Source organism: Ursus maritimus, unplaced genomic scaffold (genome assembly GCF_017311325.1).
Source record: "Ursus maritimus isolate PB19 unplaced genomic scaffold, ASM1731132v1 scaffold_32, whole genome shotgun sequence".
In the NCBI taxonomy this organism is placed as follows: Eukaryota; Metazoa; Chordata; class Mammalia; order Carnivora; family Ursidae; genus Ursus; species Ursus maritimus.
In genome coordinates this window covers 1,447,376-1,462,967 of record NW_024425786.1, presented here as the reverse complement: position 1 = coordinate 1,462,967, position 15,592 = coordinate 1,447,376, and the positions used below count along the sequence as shown (strand labels likewise).

The window sequence follows — 15,592 nt, the reverse complement described above, 5'->3', positions numbered from 1 at the left end:
CCCCCCCCCCCCGCAATGGCGGGCTGTGGGAGGTGGGCAGAGGTCTGGCCCTGAGTTTGGGCGGGTCTCTGGAGACTCGGAGAGCTGAGAAGGTGGCCTGTGTGACCTGGACAGGGAGCGGATGGGTGTGTTCCACCGTCTTGTGGGGTCCTCTGCTGGGGGTGGGACGGGGAGCTAGGGCCTGGAGTTCCTGACCCCGCAGGCCACCCAGGTCCTCACGTGGGTGTCGGAGCAGAGCAAGGGTCCCATTCCACAGGAGAAAGGAGCGTGGCCTGGTGGACCTGGCAGGTGCACCCAGCCCCACCCGGCTCTCCACTCCACTGTGCTCTGCACTGACTGGGGGGGTCTCAGTGGGGAGGGGTGGGCACTAACCACACACCCCCACCCCAGGTGCCCGCGAGGACTGGACATGGGCGTGTCATGGGCACAGCTGTAATGTCGGCACAGGAGCTCGCGGCCTGCCTCTGCCGGGAAGGAGACCAGCGCCTGGCCCTGGGAGAGCCCCCGTTGGCCGCCGCCTTCTACCTGGCTGCGTTCAGCTGCCACGCCCCCTCGGCCGTTCGGGGCGTCAGAGCTGCCCTGGCCGAGGCTCGAGGGGCACCCGTGGTGGCCACCCTAGAGGCCTGGTGCCGCGGCGACAGCCAGATCCCCGCCATCCACTGGGACGGCATGACGGTTGTCTCCCTGACGGGGACCCTGGCCTCCGCATTCCTGGCCACCCTCTGGCCAGACCACCCAGCCGCGGTCCTGCACTCCCTGGCCTGCCTGCTGGCTCAGGGGCGCCACCAGGAGGTGGCTCGGCGCTGCGGCACCTTGCTGGATGCTCGCTCCCAGCAGGCCCTGGAGTTGCAGCTGACTCGCGCCCTGGCCTGGGTCCTGTCCGGTGTGCAGGTGGACGCTGGCGTGGCCGACTATCTGCAGGCCTTTGCCTCCAGTGCAGACCGGACCGTGGCCTTTGTTCGAACCCACCAGCAGCCCTACCTCCCCGTGCTGATCCGCACCCTCCAAGACTATAGCTCAGGGCGCCAGGAGGAGGCCGGCTGCCGGGGACTCCTGGCAGCCCTGGACCCCGGGGGCACTTGGAGTGATGCCCTGTCACCGGAAGCCCTGCTCCGCAGTGGCAGGTATGAGGACTGCCAGGCAGCATGCAGCCGGGCCCTTGAGACTGACCTGACAGGCAGCCCACCCCAAGGTAAGAGTGCGGTTCTCGTCCCCTAAGGGCCAGGGTGAGAGTCGCTCCCGCCGTGCCTGCACGGCGTGCTTACATCCTGGTTATGGTAGGGCGGGGGGTTGTTGCAGGGGCGGGGACACCACAGTGACAAGATGGACAAGCCCTGTCCTTACGGAGCACCCAAGAAAAGAAACAAACGAAGTATGTATTTTTGAAAAATGGACCCTGCAAGGTGCTGCTCTAACTGGGTGGTCAGGGAAGGCTTCATGGAGGAGCTGTCACTTAAGTTAAGGCTAAAGGATTCAAGGCAGCAGAAACAGAACACACTCGGTCCCTATGGGAGAAAGAACTTGGGCTGTCCTTGCCACTGAATGGAATTGTAGTGTCTGTTGAGGGGCAGGAACAGAGGGAGAAGGGGAGACATGGAAGAAATAGATGTGGCTAAGCCCTGTTGGGCCTGAAAGGAGTTTGGATTTTACCCCCAGAGCAGTGAGGAGCCATGGGAGGGTTTTAAACTGTGGAGTGAGGTGCTCTGGGTTGCATTTCTATAGTTTCTTCTGTCTGCTGTGTGCAAAATGTGCAAAGGGAGCCAGAGTGATAACAGAAGCTGCTGGGAGGCTGGGAGGAGGACCAGGCTGGGAGGCTGAGAGGCTGAGAGGCTGGGAGAAGGACCAGGCTGGGAGGCTGGGAGGAGGACGAAGCTGGGAGGATGGGAGGATGGAAGGCTGGGAGGAGGACCAGGATGGGAGTTTGGGAGGCTGGGAGGAGGACCAGACTGGGAGGCTGGCAGAAAGACCAGGCTGAGAGGCTGGGCAGCTGGGAGGATGACCAGGCTGGGAGGCTGAGGGGCTGGGAGGCTGGGAGGAGAACCAGGATGGGAGGCTGGGAGGCTGGGAGGAGGACCAGACTGGGAGGTTGAGAGGCTGGGAGGAGAACCAGGCTAGGAGGCCAGAGGAGCAGTCCTGGCAAGAGATGGCAAAGGCACAGAGGAAAGGAGAGGAGGGTCAGGAATGATTTTAGGAGTTTGGCCACTGGATTGCAGAGGGCAGGGGAGGAGCAGACAGGGAAAAAGAAGCAACAGGGTTTTAGACACACCTGATTTGAGATACTGCTCCTCTCTGGTCCCTTTACAGAGTCCTCCTTCTGGTGGGGGCATGGGCAGTGGGTGGCTGGGTGGAGAGCCAGAAGCCATGCACCAGCCTACCACAGGCACTCCAAGATCCCTCAGCCTGGTCCCCTCTGTGTGCTGCTTCCCTGTCTGCACGTGGGGATGGGGGCTCCACCCACTTCTGAACTTGCTATTGTGATTTCAGTGAAAGTGTGTATCAAACCCTTAAAATGGTGTCACCCACTAGGTGCTCAGAAAGATGTCCCTTGAGTCAATCATGTGGACATGTCACTGGGCAGCTGAACACATGAGCCTTGAGAAGAGAGGGGGCTTGGTCTGAAGAAGGGGTTTCAGAATCCAACCCACAAAGAAAGGATTCAGAGTCAAGGGTTTAGCTATGGAGGGAGTGGGGCAGCCGCACACTTGGAGATGGAGAATGGCCGTGCTAGCTGCCATTCACTGAACACCAGGTGGGGAAACCATTGTAAGGTTCGGTGTGCATTCAATGAGATTGAATGCACCTTCCACGGGCAACCCTCCAAGGGCACCTGGAGTGTTTGTGGTAGGCTCTTAACGACCCACCACACTGCCCCCACAAAGAAGGACCCAGCAAAGGGGACAGGAGGACAGAAAGAAGGAGGAAGATGAGGAGCCTGCCGGGTGCTGACGAGAGCCAAAAGATGCAGGTGTTTGCAAGACGATGAGGCACGCGCTGCCATGCCCATGACAAAAGGACGGAAAGTGTCTGTTTTCTGTGCTGCATGGGGTTTACTGGTGACCCCAGTGTTTGTGTGTTGGGGAGGCAGGGATCAGACAGAGAGAACTGAAAAGTGAGTGGGCAACTTGGTTTCTGGAAACATGCTAGACCAGATGCCCTGAAGCCCTCCCACTATAAAAAGTACAAACAGGTTCAACAGAGTCACAAAGAATCCTGAGCTTATGAGGAATTAGGGTGCCCTCCGTGCCCAAAGCATAAACATGCAGTGGCCTGTGAGCAGGCGCAATGCCACAGCAGGCTGGGGGCATTCAGCAACTCCCAGGGGGGAGGGGACTTCCACCTTAATGACCAGTAGAGACCCCCATTGAGACCAGAACTCCCAAGGCTACACCCTCAGGAAGCAAGTGCGCTAGATAAGCCCTACCTGCCCCACCCCTGACCCAGGGGAGACTGCCAGGAACGCTGTCGCTCCTGCCTTGGCCCTGAAGTGGACAGCACCACCTTCCCTAAGAATCGCTGCATTAATTAGATTTAAGTCACTTATGTCACAGGGAGTCACTTTATTGCCACCATCCGTACAAACATGGCTTACAACATGAATAAATAAATGGCCTATAACAGACTTTTTACAAACACAGTTTCCTATAACAAATGTGTTCTAATCCCAAGGTTACTTATAAGGGTTCTTGAAAACACTGAACAAACCCTGTTTATTCGGGAATGTGTTCTGCCCTTCTCAGTAAGCAGACATACGGGGACACTCCATTTGAAGACAAGAATAAGGATAGTTTCAACTCAGATCTCCCACGGGTAAGCATCCAGGCACCAAGGTTCCCTGAGTGGTTAATCTTCCCAAAGTTCCCAGGGCAACCATCTCTCACTCATTCAAGGTTCTTCATTAAGAACTACTGCAGTAGGTGGAAAGCATGGCCATGGTTGTTAAAGCTCCTCCCAGCAAGGGGGCAGAAGTCAGCTTGGCCTCAAGTCTTGCTGGGACCAATAGAAAATAGCAGAGTAGACATGATGTCATGTGATTCTGGAGGCCATGCCTCAACGGGCCCTGTATGTTCCATTTTCATCCTCTTGCAACACCCCCAGTGCCATGTAGGAAGCTAGACCAGTGAACCACAAGGGCACACACAGAGGGAGGCTCTACCAATAGCCAACACCAAGGCCCCCGGCCTGTGAGTGAGGCCACCTTACACCCTCCTGCCCAAGCCAACAGATGTCTGCAGACATGAGGGACCCCAGGTAAGATCTACAGAACTGTCCAGCTCAACTCAACTCAGTCCAGATTGAGGAACAAACATGCATTTTTCTGGCTGTTGAAATGGTCATTGTTTTAAGCCACTAATTTTGGGAAAGTTTGTTATACAGCAATAGTAACCCATACAACTCAGCAGTTGTATTTTTGATGCATGTTTTATCCAAAACTCAGTTAAATAATATAGGAGTTATAATTTTATGTTTCCATAATAATATTATTCGCTACCTTCATTAGTGAAAGAAAAAAGAGCATATGATCATCGCAATGAATTCAGAAAAAGCATTTTATAACATTTTTAACACCCCACAAATTTAAAGAATAGAAGGAAACTTACTTGATTGAAAAAGATAATATTTATCAACATCTTACCAAAATATCAACTTAATGGTTGATAGTAGCCTTCCATTTAAAATCAAGAATGTAGTGTCTGCCTACTCTTCCATTTATCTATTATTGTACTAGAGATCCTAGCCAATGCAATGAGATAAGAAGAAAATGAATATAAGACTAGAAAGGAAGAAACAAAGTTATACCAGACAATATGATTAGCTATGTAGAAAAACCTAACAGAAACAACAAAAATGTATTAGATGTAGGAACAGAATTTAACAGGATATACAGAAAGCATTTATATTTATAGACACCAGCAACAAATAGAAACTTTATAATTTTAGACTATACCACTTACCATAGCAACAGAAAATAATTTATTTCAAAAAAAACATATAACTTTGTGGAGAAAATTATAAAATTTTATTAAAAGACAATAAAGAATACCTATATAAATAGATATCCAATGTCCATTGTTAGAAAGATTTGATATTATAATAGAAGAATAAAAAGACAATAATAGACAAGACGAAGAAGAAGAGGAAGGGGAAAGAGAGGCACAGGTGGTGGGGGGAGAGGAGGCAGAGGAAAAGGAGAAGATGGAGAAGAAAGTAGTAATATAAATATTTGCTCTACCAGTTAATACAAAGCTATACTACCCACTACGGAAGGTTATTGACTTAAGGGCTGGATAGAAAGACCAATAAAACCGATTAGAAAGGCCAAAAACAGACCCATAGGTATCCAGAACTTAATATGTAAGAGTGAGCATCACAAATCTATAAGGAAAGAAGAGGACCATTATTCAGTGGATGGTGCTGATTCTGGGGGAAAAAAGTAAATTCTAGGTGGATTATGTGATAGCTAGGTTTTATAGTTTCTAAAGGAAAATATAAGAGAATATCATTAAGATTTCTGTGGATAGCTGGACTTCTTAAGATATAAAAAGTGGAAATAGTAAAGGGAAATTTGTTATGTTTGATTAAATCAAAAATGTTAAACTTCCATTTTGCCCATAACTATAGAAAATGAAAGGAAAATCCACATCAGAGAAAAATATTTGCAAAATATACAATGGGCAAAAGATTAATACCCAGAGTATTTGAAGAATTCCTACATATCAATAAAAAAAATCCAATATGAGAATTGCCAAAAGCATTTTCCATAAGAGAAAACACAGATGGCAAAGAAACGTGAAAAATGTTCAACATCATAGTAATGATATGAATGCAAATTAAAACAATGAGATACCACTTTCCCTCCACCAGATTGGGGGAAAAATTAATTAATTTAATTAAATAAATTGGCCTCACTAGTAATCAGGAAAATTAAAATTAAAACAACAATGGGATAGCATTTTGTATCCATGTTGTCACAATGTTTAAGCCTAACAATAGAAGAGTCTGGCTTCCATAATAGTGGACTAGCTTGACCAGACTGTGTTCCACCGATAGCAATGATAACATTTGGACAAAATACAAAATGCAATTATTTGGAGTCACTGAACAAATGTGGGCAGAAACTGGAAGTTGACCTTTGAAAGAAGAGGACTCTACAATGTGAGATTTGCGAAGCTTTTTGCCTGAGGAGACTCCTCAATCCATGCTTTACCCATGCAAAACAGGAAGCTGCAGTTTTACTGGCTTGAGATGTTGTAGAACAGAGTTCAGGCTGAGAAAAGTGGCTGAAAAGTTTAGAAGGAAAATCCCGAAAAGGAGGGAGCCTCAGAGGGGGCTAGACCCAAAATCTGTGTACTGAATTCACTTAAATTCTTGGAGGACCACCACACTACACATTCGTGGGAGAGACTGGGAGGTCTGAAAGAGCAGCTGCTGGAACCAGCAAGAATTAAATGGAGATTTTAGTTGTGCCCAGCGAAGATAAGACAGAATATGGAGTTCAATCCTAGCCCATGTAACTGCCCACTAAAACAAAATTCAGTCCTCTTCAGAGGAACATGGCTAAATCCAGAGTGTCTACAAAACACCAACCAGATGTCTAGTGTACAATTTTTAAAAATTGCTAGGCATGCAAAGAAACAGGAAAATAAAATGTGAGCCACAGTCAGGAGACAAAGAAGTCAATATAAACTGACCCCAAGATGAGCCAGGTGCTGAAATGAGCAGACTAAAGACTTTAAAGGAACTATCATAGATGTGTTCAAGAACTAAAGGATAATTTGGTCATGATGAATGAACAGATGTGAAATCTGAACAGATAAATGGAAACTATAAAAAAAAAGAATGAAATGGAGATTCTAGAATTGAAAAATTCATAGCATAATGGAGAAAGCAGAAGAGTCAAGTTGGAGAAAGCAGAAGAGTCAAGTTGGAGATAGAAATTATCCAATATGAAGAACACCAGAAAAATGAGCAGAACCTTGGTGACCTGTGGGACAATATCTAGAAGCCTAATGTGTGTAACGGGAGCCTCAGGAGCAGAGCAGAGAACACACTTTCATGTGGATAAATAAGTAACAAATCCCCCCAGGTCCCAAGGGCTCTCCACCTACTGCAACTCTCTAGGATCCATGAACTATTGCAAAAATCAGGGGTAGATGTGTCATTCAGGAGTTAGTAACTGATTGGAAAGGCTCAAAGTCTCTTTTACTTTGGCCACCAGGACTAGACAAGGTGACCTTGTTGTCTGGCTGGTTGGTTGGTTGGTTGATTTCAGGGTGCAAGATGTTTTTCTTTTTACATGACTCTGGGCTGTGGCGTGCTGCTTGCCTGAACGGCAACGGAGAAGGGCAGGGGCAGGCTTGCTTCTGAGCAGAAGTGAAGGTGTTTCGCCCTCTCCTGTTTAGGCGTAAAGGATGATTATTGCCATGGTGATTCAGTTACATTGGGAGAAGGCTCTTTGAGAATTGTGAAGGACTCCATGCCAAAAGCACTGGAGTGGACATTCTGAGACCCAGGATTGAGAATTACTGGGGTTCTACGAACCTCCCCTCCCCAGCGATACTTTCCTAACCTGTAATGCAAGGGTGGGCACCCATGATCTTGAGCTCCTGCCAGCACTTTTCTGGGATGCTCTCCACAGTGTGCACCTGCCTGGGGCCCTGTTGGGAAAGGGTGGCTTGGCTTTCGTTACCAGAGAGCCCCCATCCTCACGAGCACATTCAGACGGGAAGTATGAGGATGGTGGGGTGACGCTGTTGCTGATGGGAACCTCACTGAGTAAAAGACCCCCAGGCCTTGTTCCAAGCACGAGACAAGCATTAATCCATTTCATCCTCATGGCCCTGTGAGTGAAGATCATTTTAAACCCCATTAAAAAGCAGAAAAGGAAACTGAGGCACAGCAAGATTCCATAAATGGCCCAAGTCCCCCATCGTGTAAACAGCATGGGGTCCTCTTTCCTGCACCTGACAGCAATCCCTGTTTCAGAGGGAAGCGTTGGGCCCCCACTTAGCCCCAAGAAGACCAGAAGCAAAGATGCTGGAGTAACAACCACCCCCTCCCAAGGTCACAGGGTCAGAACCTCAGCACTGACCTGGGGGCTCTGATCCCAGAAGAGGGAACTCAATCCCCCATCCATCAGTAAAAAGTAAAGAGGTTTTGTAACTAAATTTCCTTGTTGGCCAATCCGTGAGGTTGACTTTGAACCCATGGGAAGAGAACACTGCTGGGTAGGCCCCCATGTCGCTGCCCACCCTGGCTGTCCCTCCTGATTCTGCTCTGTCGCTGATGCTCTGTCATCATGATACATTGTCCTGGGCTACTGGGACACTCTAGGGAGATGCCTTGAGATGCTTCAGAATGTCCAAAGCGGTGGATGGTCGGGGGCTACAGGTGGCACCCTGGAGGCTGTGGCCCAATAGGCAGGACCAGTGCCTCTGTTTCTCTCCCCAGGTGAGCGTCGGGCCGCTCTGCTGGTCACCCGCGCAGCCGCGGCCTTATTCCTGGACAGTGGGGCCTGGGACCTGCTTCGGGACCTGCACGAGGCCTTTCGCCAGAGCCCGTCGGGGGCGCGGAGGCAGTTTGAGGCGGTGCTCTCCGCGGGGGACCGAGAGCGCGTGCGGGCCCAGGCGCAGGAGGCAGCGGACATGGGCTTCGCCCACTTCCAGGAGGCGGTGCGGAGCCGCGCTGAGCTCCGCGAAAACTCGGGCCGCGAGCTGCTGGCCCCAGTAACCCGCGCACTCCGTGTCCTGCTGCGCGTTGCGCCGCCCGGGGTGCGCCCGGCACTGGGCACAAGCTTGGCCGAGTGCCTGCTGCTGGCTGGGGACGCGGCGGGCGCCCGGGCGCTGTGCGAACGCTTGCTGCGGCCTTCGCGCCCCGGGGACCGTGCTGACTACCTTGTCAGGGCCCGCACCGGGGACCGCGCGCCCCTGTTGGTTCTTCGTGGCTTCTGCGCGCTGCACGCGAGTGACGCGCAGCGCGCCCGGGAGGACTTCCAGGAGGTGGTGGAGCACGGGCCGCCCCACGTGGGCAGCTGCGTGCGCGCCCTGTGCGGCCGCGGGCTGCTGAGGGTGCTGGAGGGTAGCGCGTTCCTGGGTGCGCTGGACTATGTCACCGCCTGCCGTCTGCAGCCCGAGGAGGCACTGCTCATCGCCAAGGCCTACGTCCCCTGGAACCAGCGGGGCCTCCTGCTGACCGTGCTGCGGGAGGAGGGCCGCAGGATGCTGCAGCGGAGGCCAGACCTGGGACTCCGTGGCGCCCCGGGCTGCCGGAGTAAGGCCACGGAGATGTCGAGCCCCGAGGCGCAGGAAGGGTAAAAACTAGCCCCGCACACCGCTGGGGCTGCTGCTTCATTCTAGTCTCCTGCGAGGTAGCTAGGGGTGTGTGTCTTCCATTTTTATAGATGAGTAAACTGAGGCAGGAAGCAGCTGGGGGATTTCCCTAAATCGTGGATGGCTGTTTCAGCGCTGGAGCCCAGATCTTAGGACTCTCAGTCCCAAACAGTGTGATGCTTTGTGGGCCTAACTGTCATAGAAAATTTAGAACTCAAAAATGGGAATGAAACTACAACTTTCCCAACACCCCACCAATTACATTCCCTTCTAGTTGTTTCTCTCTGCGCATAGAAACTAAACCCAGTGTGCGCTCTTTGTGCAATTGATAGCCCACTTTTTTTGCTCCGTGGATCACGGGCATTTCCTCTGCCTCCAGATTCCTTCTCAGGCAGCCCGATCTACAGCCCACCCTGTGAACGAGCCGTCGTTCCTTGTCCATTCCTAGAGCCTAGCCCTTTGTTATAGCGCCAAGGCCTCCATGGCGTTCTGCCCTGAGGATGGACACAGGGGTGGGGTGTCTGGGTCGGGGAGCACAGCCCCCGGGAGGTCCTTGGCTTCCGGAGCTGCCTGTCTGCCCGTCTAGCCACACACCCCACCCTGATGCTCATTTTGGAATTTTCCTGCCAGCCTAATGGGTGGCCCCGCAGCTGTCTGACTTGCCCCTCTCAGGCTGCTGAGAGATGACAGGAAGGTGTTTTAGCAAAGCTCAAAGCCCTGAGCTGGGGGCCTCCTGGGGCGTGTTTGATGTCAGCTCCGCTGCCACCACCCACACTGCACACACACACACACACACACACACACACACACGCCCTCTGCCTCCAGCTTGCTCTATTCAAATTGCTTTGATGTGCTGGTGAGGAAGAATTTAGTGTGGGAGATCCGGACCCTTTCTCCCTTTTGCCTCTGAGCATTGCCATAACTGGACGCTCTTCCCAGAGGGAGCTCATTCACATTCCCAGTTTGCCAGGAGCATTCCAGGTGAAGCCTGTGTGCTCTCTAACTCTGCCTACGACACACCCCTGAGCCCTGCAAGGCCAACACCACTACTCCATTTCTACAGAAAAGGAAACTAAGGCAGGGTTGGCTTGTGGGCAGCCCACAGCTTCCATCTTGATCTGCAAAATGCTTGCCACACGGGGTGGTGGGACGAGGGGGCAAGGAGTGAGCACCAAGGGATGTGTGTCAGAGAGGGCAGCTGTGGCTTCTCGAGACGGCTGTGTGAGGGTCCTTCCAGCAGGACCCGGGGCCCTGTGCTTGGGTGGGAAGGGCGCTGTCTGGACCAGGTGCACGGGGGTAGAATTTTCCTGCGGCCCACCTTCCTGGGCAGCTGAAAGGGCGGTAGACAGGGGCTGGGCTGGCTCTCCCCCAGCTACTCTCTCCACAGGGATGCCCATGGCGTGTACCAGCTGGCCGTGCTCCTGATGGAGCTGGACAGGGACGATGAGGCGTCAAGCCTCCTGGGGGCTGATGCCCTGTACCGCCTGGGCCGTCTGGAGGACGCCCACAAGGCCCTGCTGCTGGCCCTCTCGCGGAGGCCCCAGGCAGCCCCCGTGCTCGTGCGACTCGCGCTGCTGCAGCTGCGAAGGGGCTTCTTCTATGACGCAAACCAGGTGAGGAGGCCCCGGGGGGGGCACAGTACGGCAGGGGGAGATGGGCCACAGCCCTGTGGAGGGCGCAGGCCTCTGGGCCCCTCACTCTGCACCCCTCAGCCTGGACTTCGGAGCAGGTAAAACTTGTCCCAGCCCCGGGCTCTGCCACCTGCAGCAAGGCCCCCTCCCCTCCCTGACCCTCAGTCTCTGCGTCCGTGCCCTGGTCTTGTGGGTTGTCCCGAAATAGCTGGAGCAGGTCTCCAGCATGCAGTAGGTGCTTTGTATTTGCTTTTGTTGTGTTAGGAAGGAAAAGGGCCAAAAGTCAGCTGTAGACTGAGCTCCGTCCCAAATCTCCCAAGTAAACTAGGCTTGGAGGTGACCCTGCCCAGGGAGGGGGATGGCAGAGGGCCCCCAGGTCCTCAGGTCCTGCTCACCTCGCCGCTCTCCAAGACCATTCTGCTCCCAGGAAAAGCAGAGCTTCCCCTCCCTCGGGTGTTATGAGGGCTTCCCGTTGGAACGGGGGTCAGAGGGTTATGTTCCAGGGGAAGGTGTCGGACTTTGGGGCCCGTCAGCTTCTGCTGTGGTCGGATTTGGGCTCCTGGTCTCCCTGCGCTGGGCCACACGGGTGGGAGAGGGAAGGATGCCCGGGAACCTGCGGGTCCTAATGCTCTGGGACCTGTGTCTTCAGCGAGCGGCCAGCAGGGGCAGCATCGGGGCTCCGTGGAACGGAGCCAGTCGTAGAGCCGAGGTTACATCCACCCGGAGCCTCGCTCCATCCAGAGCGGGCACTGGTCCCACGGCACTTCCTCCTCGCCCGGTGCCCTCGGTCACCTTATGATCTGAAAACCTTTCCCCGCGCTTCTCATTTGGACCTGCCGTGTATGGGCCGGTGAAGCGAGATCTCCACCTCCATGCCACGGAGGAGGACATGCGGCTCGGGGACCCCGGGACCCCGGGACCCCAGAACCCTCGCCCCCACGCCGCGCTGTCCAGAGGAGCAGCCCCGCGCAGGCTCACATGTCCCGCCCTCCGCTAGGCCCCCGCCCCTGAGCCAATCCCAGCGGGCCACACCCCTGTACGCCCCGCCCCCAAGCCCCGCCCCCGGACGCTCCTGCTTGTGGGCCACGCCCCGCGAGGGGAATGAGAGTGGGATGGTCTGGGCGTCAGGCACAGGGAGGAACCTGGTGACTGCCCTGCCCCTGCAGCTGGTGAAGAAGGTGGTCCAATCCGGGGACACGGCGTGCCTCCAGCCCACCCTGGGCGTCTTCCACCACGAGGACCGGCAGCTGCTGCGGGGCCACTGCCACGCTCGGGCCCTAGCCATCCTGCGAGCGCGGCCCAGCGGGGCCGAGGGCACAGCCCACACCAGGGAGGCCATCGCCTACCTCTCTCTGGCCATCTTCGCTGCAGGTAGGAGCTGCCCGCCCGTCCCCAGGGTTCCCACCCTGTGCCAGGTACCTAGGGGCAAGAGGAGCCATGAGGGGGTCAGGGACCTGGGGGATCCAAGCCCACACTTGGTTCTCGGGTATCTGCGTGCGCTGGGGCCGCTCGCAGAGCACGCCTTGCCCCGAGGCCCTAGCTGTCCCGGTGAGCATCCTAAAACGTGGGAGAGGAGCCAGACCAGCTGGGACCTGAGCTGGGATCCTCCTGGCGCCCTGGGCTGCCATCCCACACCCCTGGGCCCTGTGGGTAGGAGGGCCACACTTGGTTGAGGCCATTCTCCCAACTTGGCCCCTCTCCCTCCAACCAGGAGAGGCCCTGGTTCCCCTAAGCCCTTCCTGGAAATAGTGGGGTGTCTCTGTATGAGTGTACCTGGTGGCCCCCTTTGCCCAGCCAACCCACCCAGCACCATCCTAGGTGACAGAGCCTCTTGGAGTTGGGCCTTCTTAGTGTGGGGTCATAGGGCACTGATGCTGGAGGGAAGGGACTTTCCCAAGGATGCACCCCAATTTCCTGGGGTGCATGGAGATTCCAAGTGTGGGCTTTGGATCAGAACACCAGGTGGACTCCCGGCTCTGCACTTACTAACCATCTCCTCCCTTACTTCTTCTCTAAGTGGGTGACAGACACCGGCAAGGGGTGGGAGCGAGGGTCATGTCAGCTAGTTCTGGGACAGCGGGGATGGTGCCTGGTGCAGAGCTCACGCCCTGCACACATTAGTGGGGAAGGGGACACGATCCAGAGCGTGCGTTGTTCTGTGTCAGTCACAGGACAGACACACGGAGGGAGCGTGGTGGTGCTGTCCTTGGGGAGGGGCCTCTGTGCCCAGCATTCAGAGGGCTCCTCCCTGCCCACCTGGCACCTTCCCACTTTCGGCTATTCCATGTCCAGCGCTGAGGACCCATCCGCCTCCTGGCCCCTCCGCTGGCCTCACTCAGGTGCAGCTGCAGCGGCCCCTCCTCTTGGGACCCCTGTCTGACTGTCCACCAGCCTAGATGCCACCCTCACGGCTGGGCTCCCTGTTTCCCACAGCCAGCGCCCCCAGGTTAACGCCAGCTGCTCTCCAAGACTGTGTCTTGGTGCCCAATGGTCTGTGAGTGCCCCGAGGTGGCCTTGAAGCTGGTGCCCCCCTGCCCCACCCCACTGTCGGGCACCAGCAAATGCTGGATGAGGGCAGACGCACCGTACCCACCAAGGCCCAACAGCAGTCACGTCCCAATGCCACACACCCCCTTCCTCCAGGGAGTCAGGCAGTGGAGTCCCTGCTCACCCGTGCCCGTTGTTACGGGCTCCTGGGCCAGAAGAAGACGGCCGTGTTTGACTTCAATTCAGTGCTGCGGGCTGAGCCGAGGAACGTGCAGGCGCTGTGCGGCCGGGCACTTCTGCACCTGGCCCTGGGCCAGCAGAAGGTACCGGGCCCCACCCTCCCCTCCTGGGGCTGGGCGAGTGGGGTTAGGGGAACAGTGCTGTAGGGGAGGGGCGCCTGGGAAGAATCAGCACTGCCTTCCTTCTCAGCCCCAAGCACACAGAGAGCAGGGCCAGGCATCCTGAGTGTGAGACACCCATTAAAACCCTTCCTTCCCGGGGCTCACATCATCATCACACCGTTTGTGGGAAGAGGCCCGCTGCCTCCCAGCCTCAGCACAGACTGTGCAAACCCTGGGGCCTACTAGACACCTGCCCCCCGACCCTCCACTTAAAATAACAAGACCTCGGTGGCCATCTTGGATACCACACCCTGAGCTGCCTGCCCAGAGCCCATGGATTCAAGCAATCAGCTTGCAGGGACAGGGGTGGGAGGGGACCAGCACTGTCAGGCCTTAGGCAGATGCTTTCGCAGAGAAAACCTGCCCGCAGGCAGCCACAGCTGAACATCCCTGGACGGGGGCACTTCTCACCCGAGAGCAAGGTCACAGGTGAGTGACTAAAAATGAGTGTCTGCCCTGAAGCTCTGCAGCCCAGAGGTGACCTGCCTGCCAGGCTTCTTACTTAAGGGTCAGAGTGCTAGGAAGCAAGGAGAAATGATCCCAGATGCCATGGAGGTGACAGCCCCTGCAGGTGGGGCTGGCGTCTGCCCCTCAGGAGGTCTGGTTCCCCCCACGGCACTGGCAGCCTGATTTCAGTTCCAGCCTGTCGTGGGCTTTCTCAGGGTGACCCCTCCTCGGGTCCGACAGTCCCTCTCTTTCCACAACTCCAGTACACTAGCAGCCGGTCACCATGCTCTGCCTCCTGTCGCTCACCAGATGGGCCCTCCTGTTGTGGAAGGGCAGGAACTGGACGGTCTGCCCCTTCTGGTATCCCGACACCCGGGCAGATGCCCAGGGGGGACGATTCTGCCACTCACCCTGCCCTCCTCCCCCTGCAGGAGGCTGTGGATGACATCCTCTTGGCTCTGAAGCTCGACCCCAGGATGGTGGTCCCTGAGATTCGCTCTCTGAAGCCGGAGGCCCAGGCCCTCATCACCCAGGGCCTCTGGTCCCGCTGCCGGGCCCTCCTGAGCCAGCCGCTGGTCACTGGGGCTGCCCTCAGCGACGAGGACGCCCAGGGCCTCCTAGCTGTGGGGGAAGCGCTGATCAAAATCGATGCTGGGCAGCCAAGGGGGCATATTCTGCTGGCAGACGCATTCACTGCAATGGGTATGCCCAGCCCAGGCTTGGGGAACGTGGGTGTCTGTCCTGGCCCCTCACCCTTGATTCTATTCTGTAAAATGGAAGAGACCCTGGATTCAGTGCCTCCTGGGGTCCTTTCCACCCCAAATCCTGGTCCCTGTGACCTGGTCCCCATGCGGGGCCTGGGGTGCAAGTGTCTTGAGCTCTCGTTCACCTGCATGGTTTTGCCTGCAGAGAGGAGAAACAAAGGAGCAATTTGGGGTTTCATAAAAGGACCCAGACGCTTGGGGCTTCTCATTAACTCATGCATTTTTTCAACCGACGTTTATACGGAATGCCTATGGAACACCAGGCCGTATTGTAGGTGGGCTTGTGTCAAGCCCCCAGGTGCCAAAATCCTGAGAATATTCCAGTCCTCATGTGAAACGGGAGAGCTCTGGGCAGCGTGCATTTCCCTGACCTGTCACTGTCACCTCCAAGCCTGTGGAGTGCCCCCAGCAAGGCCTACGTTGCCCTGCAGCATTCCCGCGGGTGCTCAGGAGAGCCCCTTGTGGTGACCACAGTGAGCATGCTCAGAGCCGTGCTGCTCCACCTGGGGGTCCTGGACTTTAGTGACCCCCCCCCC

At 55.4% G+C, this 15,592-nt stretch overlaps 1 protein-coding gene across 2 annotated transcripts in view; it reads left to right on the top strand.

Moving 5' to 3' along the window:
• Positions 1 to 131: 131 nt before the first annotated feature.
• TTC34 (tetratricopeptide repeat domain 34) overlaps positions 132 to 15,592 on the top strand; it is a 19,526-nt gene continuing 4,065 nt past the window's right edge. The window contains exons 1-6 of one of the 2 annotated variants that reach the window (XM_040645666.1): positions 366 to 1,192; positions 8,449 to 9,307; positions 10,714 to 10,939; positions 12,124 to 12,328; positions 13,601 to 13,767; positions 14,724 to 14,994. In XM_040645666.1, the coding sequence (XP_040501600.1) occupies positions 421 to 1,192; positions 8,449 to 9,307; positions 10,714 to 10,939; positions 12,124 to 12,328; positions 13,601 to 13,767; positions 14,724 to 14,994 (2,500 nt within the window). In that variant the 5' untranslated portion in view covers positions 366 to 420. Of the gene's footprint in view, positions 1,193 to 8,448; positions 9,308 to 10,713; positions 10,940 to 12,123; positions 12,329 to 13,600; positions 13,768 to 14,723; positions 14,995 to 15,592 lie in introns of both variants that reach the window. The other variant, XM_040645667.1, reaches the window with a different exon arrangement.